The 19,181-nt window shown below is 39.5% G+C and overlaps 1 protein-coding gene across 1 annotated transcript; it reads left to right on the top strand.

Moving 5' to 3' along the window:
- The first annotated feature begins 913 nt into the window (after positions 1-913).
- Positions 914-10,234, top strand: LOC122649479 (50S ribosomal protein L9). The gene is made up of 6 exons (XM_043842655.1): positions 914-983; positions 1,186-1,353; positions 1,459-1,593; positions 4,119-4,226; positions 9,139-9,210; positions 10,051-10,234. Exons 2-6 carry the CDS (start codon positions 1,210-1,212, stop codon positions 10,213-10,215), a joined length of 624 nt encoding a protein of 207 aa, XP_043698590.1. The 5' UTR covers positions 914-983; positions 1,186-1,209; the 3' UTR covers positions 10,216-10,234.
- Positions 10,235-19,181: the final 8,947 nt, after the last annotated feature.

The following is a 19,181-nucleotide window of genomic DNA, read 5'->3' as shown; positions in this document are numbered from 1 at the left end:
TAGAGATTTTTACGACCAACATCTGAAGGGAGTCAGGGACTACAAAAGGCAATGGAGGAAATACTTACCATCCACAATCTGTTAGACGAGAAGAAACGGTAGGAGGATCTCCTGCTCGTGTGTTGGAAGCCTTTGGACGCGATGTCACCGACCTTCCAGACTTTTGGACTTCCCGAGTTTCAACTTCCGAATTCCTGAATACAAAAAAAAATTGTTAAGGGTCTCGAGTGTGCAAACTTCAGAAAAAACAATGCTCATTGAGCAGCTTCTTTTCATAGTTAGCGAGGAATTGTAAACATAATTATCGATTTTGTACCTAATAGGACAAAAGAACAACCATAAATTTCAAAATAAAAACCTTATTTGCCTTCAGAAAACATCTGTGAGACAGAGAGAATGGCGTCCCCGAATGCCGGAATCGAGCTATAGAGAGAGAGAGAGAGAGAGAGTCAGGAAATGAAACAAAAAGATTAACACACAAAGAATCAGAATACGTGTAGCAAGAGAGAGAGGGATAGGGAGAGGGGGAGAGAACCTGAAGCTCGAAGTCGATAGGAATTTTGCCCTCTCGTAGCAACTCCATCTTCCCATGTCAAGAGTGAATAACCTCTGCAACTTATTGGACGAGATGATCGAAACTAACAATGGATTTACACTGTTATCCTTTACAATGGCTTTTAATGGTACGTTTTCTATTGAGATTCTAAAATATCAAATGACTCATATACCCGTGTATTTAGTTGAATCCTATCATAAATTGGGGGTAATTAAGAAATTACAAATGCAACGTCGAAACAAAGGGTTTCTTTTGGTTTTTTTCTGCCGTCCCAGTGTCTGCTCTCTTCGTCTCTTTACTTTTCGCCTCTTAAATACCGAAAGGAGAGATCACAACAGCGAGAATCGACTAAGTAGAAAAATGAAGAAGAAGAACAAGATTGAAGAATAGAAGAACTGAAGTGGTTAATCGTCCGTAGCCGACTCAGGTAAGCTTCTTTGTGTGTTCCTGTATCCCTTTCTCTTGTCTTCTTCATGGCTTTAATTCTCTAAGCATTCTTTTTCCTCATTTGCTTATGATCGATTAGAGGCAGACATGGGAAAGACAAATTTCTTGATATAAACACCTTCTTATTTGATTTTGATGCATTTGACTAATGAAACTCTATTTTTTTTTTGTATTGCGTGAAGAACCAATTTGAAGAAGGCCAAGAGATGACTTATATCCAGTGTGGTAGAAATGTTCTGCGTCAACTCATCAGGAATACGAGCTTCTGCACATCTGATCCCATGATTCATCCATTGTTATTCAATGCTCAGGGAATTAGATACAGAAAGTTGGAAGTTATTCTTACTACTGTGAGTTAATTGGATTTAAAAGCTCTTTTATGCCTTTTCTTTCTTTTCTTTTTATTTTTTTTTAAATCTCAAGTTAGGAATCTGATATTCACGATGAACATCCAGAGCATTGAGAAGCTTGGTAAAGCTGGCGAAACGGTGAAGGTTGCTCCTGGATATTTCCGCAACCACTTGATGCCCAAGTTGCTTGCCGTCCCCAACATTGAGAAATATGCGTATCTCATCAGAGAACAGAGAAAGGTTCTGTTCATTGATCTCTTACTAGTAAATCAGTTGCTAATGGAATGGCATATGCCCTCCTAGATAAAGTGTTGCCAAGCATATTAAAGTAGAGGAAACTGGAGTTAGAATGCATTTTTCTTTTTTTAAGTTTTAATAACCAAAGCCTTTCCCAGTACTTAGGCATGGACATTAGAAGAATGATCTGAATAAACAGGAGTATGAAAGAAAGCTTTGATAATTTAAGGGCATTTCATCAAAGCTAAAGCCCTCCACATAGCTGGAATCTTTCCCACGAAGAACTCAAGTTTCCTATGTCCTTGAAAGTAAAACCTGCATGGCAATGTGCTAGAGTATCATTTCAAAGTACTGCTCTATACTTACAAGGCATTACCTACTGATGGTCAATGGGAGTAATTAAGCCTGCGGGAACTGGCCCAATGGAAATCATTGGGAAAATCCCTAAAAAGACTACTTTCTACAGAAAGGGATTTAAGGGGAATTGAAAAATCTCATTAAAATAAGTCAGTGAGTATTTTGGTAATTTTCTGATTGTTGGGGGATGGGTATTTTTGTAACAAAATAAGTTTAAAGCCTGTTAGGCGCAACTTTTTTGAAGTTAATTCCTATTTTTGGAAGTCTAGTTTAAGAATTAGCAAGTTAGAGCCATGAATCACAGGATTAGTGAAAAAAATTTAAGAATTAGAAAATGGTCCTAGATTTTTGGCTTTTGGTCCGTTAGAGAATCAAGCATAGTTGTCAAGGCGTCACCTAGGCGGCCAAGCTCTTTCTTGGGTTCAAGGCAACAGCACACCTTGTTGACATTTCGTGATTTTGCGTTGGTTTATGTTTTTCGCTTTGTTTTTCAATGAATATTCTTATATTATATCCTATACTTTGTCTATTATATGTTGATTTTCTCATATTAGGTCATCACTTGCATAATCATACCATATTGCATTGACATGGCTTCTTCTATATTGCATATAAGCATAATTATATAAATTTGTCATTGTTGTATTACATATAGTCAAATACTGCACGCCTAGGTGGACACACCTCCAATGCCTTGGGTCGCCTTGACAACTATGGAATCTAGAATCTGTTTTGTAAAGATTGGTTCAGAATGTGTTTGGGAATTAGTTGGTCTAGCAGTTTTGCTTTCAGATTGTAACCTATGTGAATATAAGGGGGCTGGTCGGGCTTGTTAGTTGGATTGTTATTGTCTCTCCTGAATTGAAGTTGAGTTGTTGCTCTACTTTGCTATTCTTGTGATTGGTGTCTTTTTCTGTTAGTTGGTGCTGGTACTAAATCCTTGGTGGGTTGTAGCTCATCTAATATCCCTTTTCCTATTTTTCATCTCCTCCTACTCTCTCTAATTTGTGCTTTTACTAGTGTTCTGCGTTCCATAACTATACCCTAGAGATGTCTGGTCTTCTTTATCCCTTATTTTATTCATCAAATCATCTCAATTCCTCATCCATAACCTTCAGAACTAAACCATAATAAGCTCCACTAAATCCCTGGTTCACCTATTCGTGGAGGTTGACTTTCCCCTACTTTCTATTTCTCTACCTATTGCAAAACCCATTCTTGCAATAACCCATCTTTTACCTTCACAAAACTCTAGTTTCCATCTTCCTGGATTACTTGCATGAGCACTTTTTACCTTGTAGAACCCTAATCCAAAATTTATCCTAAACCTTAATTCTATTTACTTTTACCCTTTTCTGAACATAAGTAGCATCTATTTTGTCTTCTACTCAACCTTAACCAACTGTGTGCTTAGGTATACTTATTGCTGGCTTATCTAATTTTGGGAACCATAATTCTACATCATTATATGCATCCTCCAATTCATTCCAGAAGGCTTTCCTCTCTTCTTTCATTTATTCCACGAACCAACAACAACCTATCAAAACTATCATTATATCTCATTTTCATCCATATGAATAGGACCTCCGACCCTTAGTAAACCCTACAAAGATCAGAAATCCAGTTCACGAAGAAATACTCATCTGCCTTGCTGAATTCTCCATATGAAGGTCCTCCATGAAATAGAAGATACTTTTGAGGGTTGGCACCAGACAAGGGAGCATTGGATGGGGAAATTGCTATTTTCTTTCCATCATGAAGTTTTCAGGTTACATGGTGGATTCCTTACCCTTTATGAATTCATAATTGCATACATTGTTTTGCGTGATTGATACTCTCTGGGATTTTGTTAAACCTTGAACCAGTGTTTATATATTCTTTATATGAGAGACACTTTTGGCACCTTCTGTTTACCAGATGCTTGTACTTTCCTATCATTTTGTTTCATCTTTTTCTTTCATTTGAAGTCTCTTCTTGTTTTGTCCACACTGCTTTTTTTACTGTTAACAAACCATATGTTTGGTTTATTATCTTCAATGGTAGATTTGCTTCTCAGCCTACAAAATTCCAGTTTCTTTTCCTGATTTACTTCCAAAAAGGAATGCCCCTGTCATTGTTTCAGTTTAATAACCCTCACTGTGGTAACTTTTTTTTGGCCTCAATATTTTCAGATTTACCAGCCTGAGGAAGTGGAGACAGTTACTGTAGTTCCACAAAACAAAGAGGACAAAATGAAAGAATATCAAATGGCAGCCAAGCGTCTGGATAATGCTCGCCTGGTTTGTAGTTCATCTTGGTATTAAGTTCTGATTAGTTTAGTCCAAAGGACGCTGCGAACAATTTTGAACAATTTACAGTGGTATTTGGACAATTCATCACTTCAGTTTTTTATACTGCAGTACATGCTTTTTTTTTTTTTTTGGTGGTACAAAATGATTATCATCTTGATGTTTGTAAATCACAATACTTCACATTCAGTAACCTTTTTGTTTTAATTTTTTTTCCTTGATAGATAGAAAATAACCTTTCTTGTAGAGGGCAGGCCTTGGCGCAATGGTAAGGTTGCTCCATTGCGACCTAGTGGTCATGGGTTCAAGGTAGGAAACAGTCTCTCCGTGAAGTGGGGGTAATTCTGCATACATTATGAGCCTCCCCAGACCCCGCAGTCCATATAGAGTTCTTATTGTTGGTAGTAATGTAGTCCTAGATTGGTAGGAGACCAACTAGGAGCCAGTACACCAGGATCTTATATGAACTAGTAGTCCAACTAGGGCAAAATAAATTTTTTTGTCAAAATTAGGGTTAGGGTTTGAGGTGTTGGTTATGCTAGGCAGGTGTAGGGGAGTCTATCAGTGAAGGTTCTGAGATGATTTGATGGGCGGAAGTGTGTAAACTTGAATGGAAGCAAGTTAGGATTAGGATTTCAGGTCTTGGATAAGAGGAAAAGATGGATTTCTAGGGTTTGGCTGGACAGAAGTTAACCAAACTTGAATGGTTTTCTTAGGCGGGTATGAGGATTTGTAGACTGTTCTAATGGTTGGTTAGGGCTGGGCAGAAATTAGGGTTTTGGTTTTGATTTGAGATGGGGGAAATTAGGGTTTCAATGGTTGGGATGGGCAGCAAGGGAGATCGAGTTCTCCTTATGGGCAGGGGGTGTTGTGGTTGAAATTTGATGAAGTTCTTATGGCTGGTTAGGTCTGTAGGGAATTTAGGGTATGGGAAAACTAGGGTTGGGATTGTAGAGGTTTAGAAGAAGAAGGATGGGGATGGGGATGTCTCAGACTTACTGTATTAGCAGATTACTCTTGGCAGCAACTTGTTTGAGGATGAAACTTGAATAAAAATTGAATCTTTGAACTTGAACTTGAATAAATATCAGATCTTGAACTTGAAAGGAACCACCCGGGCTCCACACTGCAGAGTGTCGATTGGATCAAACACCAATCCCACCAACAAACCACCCGGGCTTCACACTGCAAGGTGTCAATCAGGTCAAACACCGATCCCACCAGCCTTTATCAAACACTAGGCAAAAATCTTCAATGGAGGATATTAGCAGCAAAGCTTTTCTTTAATATCAAAATTTGTGTTCAATGTTTGCCCCCATTACCAAGGTTTAAAATGGCTGGTTGAGATTTCCAAAATATACCAAAATTTTGCCAAAAAATGGTATTTTTTACTGCCATATTTCGGCACTCCATCTCAATGGTTTTTTTACCATATTAAGGTCTGATACTTCATGTACACCCTTATTTAAGTTAAATAAACACAGTTAAGTCTTCATATTGCAAAAAAATGAACTCAAAGTGGTGTTTTGGGTTTGCACCCTTGATTGATAGTATATGGTCGGACCTTGATGTATAAATAGTTAAATACACATTGTTTAAGTACTAAAAGACATAATAAGAAATTTAAACAAAGTAATGGAACAAAAATAAAGTCAAATGTAGCCTTTAGTTTAAACTTTAAAGTTTAAACTCATAAATTCATAAGTGCATAAGTTCATAAGTCATAACTCATAAACTCCATAATAGCCAATAGTTCAATACAACTTTAAAGTTTAAACTCATAAATTCATAAGTGCATAAGTTCATAAGTCATAACTCATAAACTCCATAATAGTCAATAGTTCAATACTCAATACACAGTATTTCTACGAAATTTACTGAAATATACTACTCAATACACAGTATTTCTACGAAACATACCGAAATTTCTACGAAATTTGAACTTTTTTCATTTCGGAAGCCCATCTCGTCTTGGTAGTGTCGAAATTACTGAAATTTTGGTGATATATCGCGAAATTACCGAAATTTCAGTGATATATCGCGAAAATTTGAACCATGCCCATTGCAACCTTATATAAAGACTCATAAATGGACTTCTATTCTAAAAAGGAAAGGCCTAACCCAATCCTTAACCTATTAGGTAACTTAAACTGACTAGGAAAGTGAAATAACAAAGAAAATAGACTCAAAACATGGTTAGACTTATAGAGTCCTAATCCAGCCCAACCTAAATATAGTCACATGACCATATTTCTGCGGAATCTCTTGTTCTCCTTCCTTTTTCTGTCTTCTCTATTGTTTCTGTAGCATACTACTAATGCGAACTAGGCAGACCATGGAATTATTTCATATGCTTTTGACAGAACAGTATTGCAAGCAAAAAGTTGGTTGCAGCCCTTAAAACCTTTGCAAAGCTCATGAGCCAACAAGAATACCATCTTATACTGTTCGGGAAAAGTCAGCTGCAGTCTCAGTAATGAGTTCACTTGTTACAGTCTTTAACCTGTTTGTCATGATCGTTGAGATAAAATTTAAAAATTGATTTCGTACCTCGTGATTAGAAACTTTTGGAACAAAAGCAATGGCAGTGGGGTTGATTTCAAAGAAGAGCTTCGCTGGTTGGAACTTGGAAGTAACTTTTCATTACTAGGCATTATCCTGGACAACATGGTTTAATAACTGTTTGGTATTTGCTTCTTTCACTATGAAAATCATGAATAAAGTTTGAAGCCAACCCCCCCCCCCCCCCTCCCAAAAAAAAAAAAAAGAAAGGAAAAAGCTTGTTTACACTTGTGGAGATGGTATGTGCTTTTGTGTAATTACATTTAGAGATGGACTGTTGCAAGAGTAGAGTTTTGTGGTTACCCATATGAGAAAAAAGTGATCATTGAAACCTTGTTATTTAGTAACTATTAAAAATGGAAGCATTAAAATCTGTAGATTGTGTTTTGCCAAGCATCAATAATGAAAAGGTCAGTTTCCACCGGCTCTGTGACCACCCCTTTCTATTTTATTCTTTCTATCTTGAAGGGCTAGCAGTTCACTCACTCAGGTTAGAAATTTTTTTTTTCCCATTTGCCTATTTAATGTAGCAGTTGATGCAGAACTATATACACTTGGAGGTTGCATTACGCGGTTATACGCCCCCACCATTCCCCCTCCCCCCCCCCCCCAACAACCAAAAAAAAAATTGATTTCAATGCATTGAAATAAACCTTTATATAATGCCAATATCTGCGAAAGCAGGGGTAAGTAATGTGGAAGGGGTTCAACTAAGAACCACTCTACAGTAGGATTGATGACAAGTTGCAGCAGAACATCAAAATAGCAATAAAACCAGAATTAGTAACTTAGGAGGTAGACATCAAACTAGCCTGTAGAACAGTGTCAAACTTAGGTCCAGAGGAGATGATGTTGAACAGGGTCTATGCTCCAATATTCATCCAATTCTGATGGTTGGATGTTGAGATATGAAAAGAACTCCAAAATAGAAGATTATGGAATATCTCACAAACAGTACTGTATTTTGGGCTCCAATGTAGATCTAATGTTCGCCGTGTTGGGGTGAATGCCTGCTGCAAGTTTGGGTCAATTCTGATGGTTAATGGTGGAGTTCTGAATTGGAGTTGAAAACAGAAGGTTAGCCTCAAATTAAAAGGTATGTTATGCAGATCGATCTAACCAGCAACAGGGTCCAAGGCAGGGATCGAGTGGCCTCCTTAGAGGTCTGAAACAGTGCTCCAAGTATCACCCTCAATGGAGTAAAGGCTGCTGGGTTCAGGTCCTTCGATTCAGCAGCAGGGAAAAGAAATGGTTGCAGCCGGCAGGTGTGGAGATGGGATTTCTAGCCTCTGTTCAGCAACAGAAACTCCAGCACTTAATTGGATTGTCTTCTGATCTTTCTCAGATGCAGCAGTAGCACACAGTTGATGTCACAAAGTAACACCAGGAGTATAGCTCGATTGAGGTGAGAAGACAATGAAAAGAAGATGGGAGAAGAAGAGAGAAGAGGATAAGGAGATTCAGTTCTCACCAGCCTAAGTTTTCGGCTCTCTCAGCCAGGCCCTCTCACAATAGGATGATAAACTTCGCACAAGCAATCAAATCAACTTCATTAGTTGTCTGGAGGCTACTAAGAGCCATTACATATATAGGCAGCAATACCTTGCCCCTCAAGTAAATAGAAAATAGAAAGTAACTTGCTACCAAGTAGCTTACAACCAAAATAGAAACTTCTAAAAATATCTAGCTGCCTTATTTCAAAAAAGAAACTCCTATTTTAGAGAACAAAACAAAAGTAGTAACAAACTGAAATTAGAAACTACCTAATATACTTTCTAAAACTGAAAATAGAAACTAAACTATGGCAGCATTAGGATAGAATATTTTTCCACTTGATGGGCCCACAAAATCTTCTTAAAAATATCACCACACAAGGAAAATATGGACTGTGACACTGTTCATGTGAACAGTGTGTTAGCCTCCTCTTCTTCATGTTTTGTCCTACATCAGTAAGGCTGTGTACGTTATGACCCTCCCCAGACCCCACAGTGGCAGGAGCCTCGTGCACTGGGCACGCCCTTTATCATGTCAATATATGCATAATTTATTCCTCCTTGCATATCTTATCAGTCCTTTAAGATATTGATTCATATCAATCAATTCAAGAAAAAAAGATATTTGAGCTAAGTTTCTAACTTTGAAGTTTCTAACTTTGAAAACCATAAGAATAAAAATGGTGTAGCTTGTGAGGACCTGTGTTGTTCATGTGATGGTAGTTTAAAGTAGTAGTAATCCATTGTCCATTTAAATTGTGATTCTTGAAGTCAGTTTTTCAAAGCATTACAATAGCTAAATGCATTGTCTCATTTTGATATATGGTAAATTGACTAATTTTTTGTAGTCTCTGAGGAAGCTCATAAAGGTTGACAATGATTTGCGTTCGCCTGTGACGAAAGATGAGCTCTTAGCAGAGGTATGCTGGTTTTTTCTTTCTAGGTTAATTGGCTTTCTCCTCTCAAATATGCAAGCAGATGAGCCTTGGGTGTTTGGTTTCTGTGGTTCCACTTGCCAAAGGACCACACATTTAGGTCATGCCGTCATGGTAATTCATTGGAAAGAAACTGGATGTGGAAATATGACGTATAATTTTCCATTGTTCATACTTAGATACATGTAAGACTTGGCACTACTTGTGCTTTGAATGTTCAGTTATTTGTGGATAAAGCCACCATTTTGAGGTTTGATTATGTTCTGTTAGCATAAGATTTTCAATTGAAGCATAGACTTGTGAATGTCCTTTCCAGGAAAGGCAGAGTCCATTGGATCTGGTCATGTTTGCAGTTTGTTGGTCATTGTTGGAGGGCAAGAACTGCATATAATGAAAAATATTCTCTTAGAAATGATCAACCAGCTTTGGGCCTATTAGCTGTATAGTCCTCATGTCTGGGTGAATTTTGAGGAATCAACTACTGACTATCATAGCCCTTTTTGATAATTGCGAGGATACTAATATCTTGTCTGACATTTTCCATGTTTAGTTTCTTGTTCTGATCGATCTCTCATTGATCAGATTTTTGTTTCGAGTCTCTAGTCGTTCGTCACCCTCCCCCTCAATTAAGGCCATACTCCCTCTCCTCTCTTTGAATATTATTGTATGTGTGGCAGTTTTCTAATAGTAGCAGTAATAGTAAGATGATTACGCTTAAAGGCAACCAAAAAAAAACCATGTAGTATGCTTTCCCTCTCCCCCTTTTCCTCTTGAGCATAGAAACAAAAATACAAGTGAGAATTAATGTTCTGTTTAATATTTCAGGTGGCGAGGCAGCTTTGTGTGAGCATCCAGCCAGAGAACCTGCACCTACCATCTCCATTAACAACCATAGGAGAATATGAGGTGCCACTCCTACTGCCTAGGGCAATTCCCTTGCCTGTGGGGAAGCTTAACTGGACCCTAAAGGTTAAAATTAGAAGAAAATGAATGGTGGGATTGTTTTCTTCACTAAACAAATTTTGCCAGCAAGAGGCTTTTGCATGAGATATTGATACGAGTAATTGTAGAACTTTGCTGAAATACTTGGAATTCTGAATTCGTCCCCTGAATATTTTGATTGGTAAGTCTCCGTTAGCGGCACCCCTATGTAACTGAGTTTCTACATTCTTCACAGCCATTTTCACTCTTAACAAGCGTGCATGTGTGTCTGGGCAGTCAAATTTAACCATATAAGCCCCATGTATTGGCAGTATCTTTTCTATATTCAGCCATCCATTTGGTTTTGACTAGTCTTTCTCTTCTACAAGTATCATTTTTTTAATGAATTTCCAAAGTTGTATTTTGCAATGTCGTTAATTTTGTTAGGGTTGAAACTTGAGATGTGATCTTGGTTCATATTTATTCAAAAAATTAGGGCCTAATCCAGGCTAATATATGGCAGATATTAGTCCATACAGAAAATCTCTTCCTACCTTAAAGTAAATGCTTGTAAATGCTAGTAAAGGAAATCATATCTCCCCCATAAGAAGTTATATATTCCAAGTGAAAGATTGCCTGGCTCCTAAAATTTGCCTACATGTCATGTTGCCCTGCTGGTCAGAGGTAGAAGAAGCATTGATTAGGGACTTGAAACTGATTAAACTGATTATCCAATGTGACTCTTCTGGCTCGATCTTTGCCCCCCCGCAAAGTGTGAGGCCTGCTAGCCAAAAGGCAGAAGAAGCTTGATTGGCAACTTGAAACTGATGGAGCATGCTCTCGATATGTTGCCACTGTTGTTGATACCATTCTATGGCTACCTGGCAGAAATTCTATACAGTCGGATCGTAGATGTCAAAGGGCGAGAGGAATGATTAATCCAATAGAAGACCTGATTGAAAGGTTTTGTAAATGTAAAACCTGAAGATGTGCAGGGTCAGAAGGTTGGGAGGAATGATGTTTACCTTCACAGAATCACAGGTATAATTCATGATCCCCTGTTACTCTCTACCTTCCTTCGTACTTCATGGAAGAGGAAATTGGTTCGAGCAATGTCCCTCGTAACTCCATTGAAAAGGAAATACAATCAAACGAACGTTTAAGAAAAGAAAGAATGTCATGAAAACTAGTAACTTCTTACATGAGTGTTCTCCAATTAGTAGATTATGGTCCGCTCCAATTGTTGTCTTAACTTCTGTTTGATCCCAATATTTTCCTAATATGCAAGTCTTGGATATCATGCTTCATTGCTTCAAGTTCAATCAATCCCTTTGAACGCAATTTCTTGAGCATGACGCTAGGTGGATTATCAAGAACAGTGGATTCTCTCATTGGGGAAGTCGAGGTTTTAACACCTCACCGCAAGGCTATCTGATGCCATTAGAAGTGGGGGTAGTGAGTTAACTTCAGGAATGGTATTGCTATGGATGGCATCTTCAATTTGTTGCCCTGCCACGACTAAGCTTTCAAAACTAAATAGGGTTGTGCAAACAAGTACTTCGCATGCTATGGTTGTATGTTCTTCACCAGCAATTTGACTAGCTCCTTCTCGGATGGATGCTTCCAAATTGTGTTGCCTTCTTTTTAAACCTCATAAGAAATGCCATGAACCATTCCCCTCATTTTTGTCTGACAGTCTCCAAGTCATGGTGGGTCAACTCCATCTCAGTATTATAAGAGAATTGTTTCTTAAGAGCCTTGATTATATCATCCCAAGTATGGGTTTGTGTTGGTTCCTAGGACATGAACCAACGAAGAGTTAGGCGTATCAATGTGAGTTGAAAACTTAGCCCATTTTCTATTCATCAAATCCCTTAATTTTTATTTGGCTGATGAGGTCCTCAGGTGTGTTAGGGGATCTCCGATCCCATCAAACTTGTCTATCTGCAACTTTAAAAATCGTGCTTCCGGAAAGAAGCACATGCCCCCAATATTGATCATTTAATCTTTGACTTCTTTGACATTCTTCATAGCATTCTCTAATTTTTACAACTTTCCCTCAACATATGTGCTTCACATGACTCAGCAGAGGGTTGAAGAGTTAGGTTGATGTCAAACAACATGCTCATTTATACCAACATTTGGAGTGGCATGCGGGTTCCCTTATGAGGAATGATGGGTCTAGACATGCTCTACTTGCGCTTCTGCCCCTGCTTGTGGGCCTCAGATTTACCCCCTTTTACGGCTCGCATCAAAATTGCCCTCCCCAAAAGGCAAGCTGTACAATCGGAGATCACTGTTCTCCTCCCTGATGGTCAGTCACACCAGGTGAACATTTCTTTTGAAGCTTTTATCCTTTGTTCTTGGTGTGGGCGCCTTACCCACAAAACCTCTGATTGTTATGGGTGGAAGGCTTCCAAACAATCGCACCCCACTAAAGAAGACCGACGAATCCTTGAGCTTTTTCCTCCCAAACCTGCAACTTCCGTTGCTACTATCCTAACCAAACCCATCAAACAGAATTGGACCATCACTGAGACCAAGCCTCATGTTAATCTTTCTACCCCCACTTCAACATCCATTCCCCTTACTTCTTCTGTCCCTCTCACCACTCCTCTTCCTGCCCCCACCTTAACCTCCATTCCACTTACTGAGACCAAGCCTACTGTCACCCTTTCTTCCCCCACTGCGATCTCCATTCCCCTTCCTTCTTCTATCCTTTTCACCACTCCTCTTCCTGTCCCTAGCTCCTCTCCGGTGTCCACAGGACCGGACATTTTTTCTGACCTCACTCCCCTCGTTACCACCCTCCCTCCTGTTTTCAACCCCAATCTCTGTCTCCTCCCGTGTGGTGGCTCCTGTAACTCGCTGGCAATCGGTTTTTAGCCAGCTAGCTATGGGTGGGGCCCACGAGACCGAGGATTCCTTTGAGTCAAGCTCACCCCCGGGTTTTTCCTCTCTTTTATCTGATCTACCTCCCCCTTCCCTCTCTGACCTGTTCATCTCCAGCCCAACCCTTACCCCACCTCCTACCTTTAATACCCCTTCCCCAATACACCCACCCATTTCGACCTATCCCACTCCACTCCAATCCCCAAACACCTAGCCTATCTTCTCGGCTTTACCTCAAGCCAACCTAACCATGTTATCAAATCCCTTTCTCATTTACAGATCTATTATACCACACTCATGACCATCTGCGCAGCCTACAATCTTCTCAACCCTCACCTCTCCCTGATTCGCATATTACAATTTCTCCCCCTCTAAACCCTGCTTGTGCTGGGCCTTCGGTTTCGGCAGCTCCCCCTATTTCACAACCTCCCCATCCCTCTTCTGACCGGCCTATTACTGTTAAAATTTTCAAATGCTGTACCAGTTGCTGCAAAAAATACAAATCGCACAAAGTGAAAGTTCCAAAGCTCTCTGTGGTTCTCCCCCTTTCTGCTGGTTAATCCTCTAATCCATCTTCTGGCATTGAAGGGGCATCACGACCAGATTGATCCAGCCCCTCTAAAGAAGCCCCTGAGCCTGGTCAGATCTTATCTTCGGCCAGTATGACTGGTTCCACTTCCTCTTCATCTTCTGGCTCTAGCCATAGCCGATCTAGGAAATCACGAGACAAGACCAAAGGGAAGAGACCGGCTTCTGAGAGAAATTCACGGGGTAAAAGAAAGAGGCATGAGGAGGTTTTTGACTGCTTGGGGTCTGAAGACCAGGCTGAACTGGACATTATCTAGAACTTCTCTACTGATATTATCAAGCTTGTGGATTCACCTGATGAATTGTCTAAGAAACTCAAATCTTGGCTTTGCGAGCTTAAGTCTGATAAGGAATTTCATGTTTCCTCACAAAAGAAGCGATCTATCTTAATTTCTGAGGGTGTTGAAGGGCGCCAGCCAGCGCACAACCAGTCCTTTGGAGACCCAAATACTCCGTCCACTTCGGTAATTTTCTTTAATCCATATAAGGCTTTGTCTGTTTTCTTAAGAGTTTTTACTACAATACTTCTTTGTTGCTGTTTTATGCTTTCTAATTTTAATAGTAAGACTCTGTCACCATGAAAATCTGTAGTTGGAATCTCAGAGGTTTAAAGTCTAAAACCACCTGTAATTTTCTGAAACATTTTGTTCTCAAGCACAGACCTGATATCATTTTTCTGTGTGAAACAAAACTTATGAATCCTGATCTCCATACCTTACCCAGGGCTCTTCGGGATTTTAAATCCCTGGTTTTCCAAAGCAGCACTGGATCTAGGGGGCGTGGGGGAGGCCTGTGGGTGTTGGGGAAAACTGATTTGGTGGTTCGAAACACTATAAACTTTGACAGATTTAGTGCTCTTTTTGTTTCTGATGTTTCCCTGGGTGTGAATTGGATTTTGATATGTCTGTATGCGCCCCCCCCAACCACAGTTACGCCTGTCATTTTGGACCACTTTAAGTAACTTTCTTTACTCCCTCTCTGAACCCTACATTATGATTGGGGACTTTAATGAAATACTTTCCCAGGATGATAAGGTTGGTGGAATACCTGTAACCCATTTATCCCCTTCGGCTGAAGGTCTCAATCAAATTCTGGTCAACCATTGCCTTGAGGAGCTACACCCTCTTTCCAACTGGTTTACTAGGCGAAATAATAGGAAACCTCCCAACTGTATCCTTGAACACCTTGATAGATGCCTTGCTACTCAGTTTTGGTCCACACTTTATCCTCTTGCAACCTTAAAACTCTTGCCTGCTGTAGGATCCGACCATAATCCATTAATTTTGGATACCAACCCTCCAATCCGATCTTTTAAAAAACTGTTTCATTTCCAGGCAGCCTGGATGATTCACCCAGATTTCAATTGCTTTGTCTCCTCAGCTTGGACTAACACCACCAATGATATAATGGTCAAAATTAATGCTTTTACTTATCTCCTGCAAAAAATGGAATTCTGATGTGTTTGGTAGGATCGATGTCCTGAAATTTGACATAACAAACAAAATTTCAACTCTTGAAAATCTCCCCCCCTCTGAAGAGGTCTCCTTGTTGCTTTCTTAATCTTACTCACATTTGTCTAGAATCCTTAATGCTGAGGAGGTTTTCTGGTTCCAAAAATCCAGAGAAAAGTATATTACGTTTGGTGACAGAAACACAAAGTTTTTCCATGCTGTGACAAGGCATAACCTTAAATCCAACCGCATTGTTACACTTAAAGCTCCAGATGGCAAGTCCATATATAACTCACCCACCAACCATGGCCCACCTTTTTGCTTCACATTTCCACTCCATCATGACTACCTCATATCCACTTGATCCTTCCTTTGTTGAGTGTCTCTTTGAACCGTTATCTACCCCCACACAACCTTCACTCATTAACTGCAATTCCAGAATTTGAGGAGATCAAGAATGCTGCTTTCAATATTGGGGCCTACAAAGCCCCTGGTTTTGATGGACTACCTGCAGCTTTCTACCAAACATACTAGCAGCTCATCCAAACTGATGTTGTATCTTTTGTGCAGAAATTTCTTGAGGGGTTCCTTCCACAGGGTGTTAATCACACTTTACTGGCCTTGATCCCTAAGTCCCAATCCTGTACCAGAGTGGAGGACTATACACCCATTAGCTTGTGTAATGTGTCCTACAAAATCATCACCAAAATCTTGGCAAGTAGACTTAAAGCTTTACTCCCACTCTTCATTTCACCAACCCAATCTGCCTTTGTCAAAGGCAGACAGATTACTGACAATACCATTATTGCCCAAGAGATTTTCCATTTTCTACAACACAAACGACATGGTAAGACTAGGTTTATGGCCCTCAAACTCGACATGTCTAAGGCCTACGATAGAGTTGAATGGAGTTTCCTTTTGGCCATTTTTACTTTTCTTGGGTTTGACCCACACTGGAACCACCTTCTTTCTTCCATTTTGAACTGCTCTTTCTCCATTAAGCTTCAGGGTAGCTCCTTTGATTTCTTCAAACCAACCTGCGGTCTTAGACAAGGATGCCCCCTTAGCCCCTATCTTTTCTTGATCACAATGGGATGCCTCTCTCGTCTATTGCAAACATATAGACAGCTGAATCAATTTAAGGGTATTAAAATATCCAGGAATGGACCAGAAATTACACACCTTTTCTTCGCTGATGATACCCTTCTTTTCTGTCGTGCAACTCTATCTGATGTGCATACACTGAAAGCTGTTTTGAATCTTTTTGAATCACTGTCTGGACAAAAACTGAACCTTCAAAAAAGCAGCATTACTTTTAGTACAAACACATCACCTCGACTTAGGAAACAAATTTGTAAGGCTTTAGACATGAAGGAAATGACAACTGAGTCCAAATACGTAGGTACTACCCTCTTCCCTGGTCGGTCCAAAACCAAAACATTATTACCACTTATCTCAAGAATCCAAACCAAATTATCTGAGTGGAAAGGGAAATTCTTGTCACAGGCTGGTCGTCTTACCCTAATCAAATCTGCCCTTCATTCCATACCTACATACCAGATGTCTTGTTTTTTATTCCCCAAGTCTATCTCCTCCAAACTTGACTCTATTAGTTCTAATTTCTGGAAATGTGGAGCTTCAAGGAAGCATGGTGGTTCACTTATATCATGGTCAGCTGTGTGCAGACTGAAAAATCAGGGAGGGCTGGGTACTCGCTTGCATTGGAACCATAACCAGGCTCTCATCCTCAAACTAGGATGGCGTTTGCTTACAGAGCCAAATTCCCTATGGGCTAGAGTACTCCGGGGTAAATATTTCCCTAATAAGTCCATTCTGAACCCCAGTACCAGACTCAAAACTGGATCTTGGACATGGAATAGTATTCGGGCTGTTGTTCCTTTGTTACGCAATGTGGTCCGCTGGAAAATTGGTGATGGATCAAAAATTAACATTTGGGATGACCCCTAGATACCATCCAATTCATTCACCACCTTACAACAGGTCATACCCACTAATCCATTTTACCAAACTGTGAATGAACTCATTATTAACAGGGAATGGAATAAACCTTTAATTAGCTCCTTATTCCCACCTGCCATATCTTCACTAATTCTTTCCATACCTCTCTCACAGCACCCTTTCACTGACCATCTTTTCTCACCTCTTTCTAAATCGGGAAGCCTCACCACAAAGTCAATGGCCCGGTACCTTGCAAATTATAATTCCATGCCCCCTTCCCCCATACTTCAACCTCTGTGGAAACGTTTATGGAAATTAAAAATCCCACCCAAATTCTCCCTGTTTTTCTGGAAATTCCTTAACAATGGCATCCCAACCAAGTCTAACCTTCCATGGCTTGACCAATCTTATAACTGCTGCCCTTTCTATAAGAGTGCACAAGAATCCCCATGGCACCTCTTTTTCTCTTGTGACCTTACAAAACGAATCTGGTTCGCCGTTCCGCTTGGGCTCCGAACTGAGAATATCACGGGCACCACGCCCATTGAATCCATTGCTAACCTATTATCAAATGTCTCTTCAAGTAACCTGGATGGTGCCTACTTTCTTTGCATTAAGTGCATTACTATTTATTTTGTGTGGATCCACAGGAACCAAATCCTCTTTGAAAACAGACCTTTCAATCCAAGAACCATTCTAAATAACATTCTGAGATGGACCCAGGATCTGAACCTCATCCCATCGGTTACCCTGGGAGAGATGGGCACCAACCCGACCACTTCACCATCACTTCCAGAATCTTTCTACCTAGACTTGGCAACTGAAGGAAAGGGTATCCTCATTACAGATGGAAGTTAGTGCCATTTGAATTCAAGGGGTGGGTGGGGTTTGTTGCTCATTTATAACAAACAATTGTATGCTTCTTGTATGAAATTTGGTTATGTAGGATCGGCACAAGAGGCGGAATTGCGAGGACTCCAAGAAGGACTCCAGAAGTCACTTTCGTTGGATTGCAAAGAAATAGCTGTCTGGACTGACTCTCAAGAGCTCAAAGACTGAATTCAGGACCCTGCAGATCATCCATGGCCTTTTCAACTTTACACTTGGTTATTTGATATATCCCACTTACTTGCATCCTTTCGGTCTGTAATAATTTTAAAGCAACCTAGACTTTATATAGAACCAGTAGATAGGATATCAAGGTATGCCAGACTTAATAGCTACTCTTCGGATGACTTATCTAGTATTGTAAGTATTATGTTTTAATCAGTAAAGTTCAGTTTTTTCACCAAAAAAATAAAAATAACGATGTATCTTAATTTTCTCACTTCTACTTGAATTTGTTCCATATTGGCGATAGGAATGTCATTAGAACTTATAGCGGGAGAACCGGCCTCAAACCGGTTCAATTAAAAAAAGTGACTTGGGTAAGGTCATAAATGATTTTAATTAAGGTGGAAAATTCTGTAATCATTATCCCATGTAACTATGTGAGTAACTCTAAATCATTTCATATTTGGTTATAAAATTCCACTTTACTTTTCATTCAATTCCTTTTGGTTTAAAAAATAAAATATAAATTACATGTAAAATATATCATTACTAAATATGATATGAAATTTAAGTAGGTTTATACAATCACATGGGGTAATGATTACAAAAATATTTTTTTTTAATTTAAAAAAATTTCACTTCATTACCCTATAATGTCCATTCCAAACAAACATAGCCAACAGGTTTTTCTTTCTTCTTCTCTTCACCTAAGACCTGAGCTAACTCATTGGCGAGCCTATCCCTTCTCTTATGCTAATAATCTTCTCACTGGTGGTCACAAGAATATTGCCACTGATGTTGTAGGAATTAAACAATACCAAAATCAACTCCAATCATCACGAGTACATTGTCACCAACTATAAATCATCTTCTTGATTTTGGTATTAGTGAATGGGTTTCCTTTTGTTGTTCTTTTCTACCACCAGTTCTTCTAAATATTAATGATGAGAGAGAAACTAGCGAGATAGATATAGGAGACACAGTGCAAACTAATGGATGCTTGTGCGGAATGATGGATCAAACTTGATTGTCACTTCATCAAGCTTTGTATGTACCTTTGGATAAGGATTAGGTCAAACTTAGTTTTGGATA

This window comes from Telopea speciosissima, chromosome 2, assembly GCF_018873765.1.
Source record: "Telopea speciosissima isolate NSW1024214 ecotype Mountain lineage chromosome 2, Tspe_v1, whole genome shotgun sequence".
Lineage (NCBI taxonomy): Eukaryota > Viridiplantae > Streptophyta > Magnoliopsida > Proteales > Proteaceae > Telopea > Telopea speciosissima.
The sequence above is the reverse complement of the archived record's forward strand: the minus strand, read 5'-3'. Positions and strand labels throughout refer to the sequence as shown.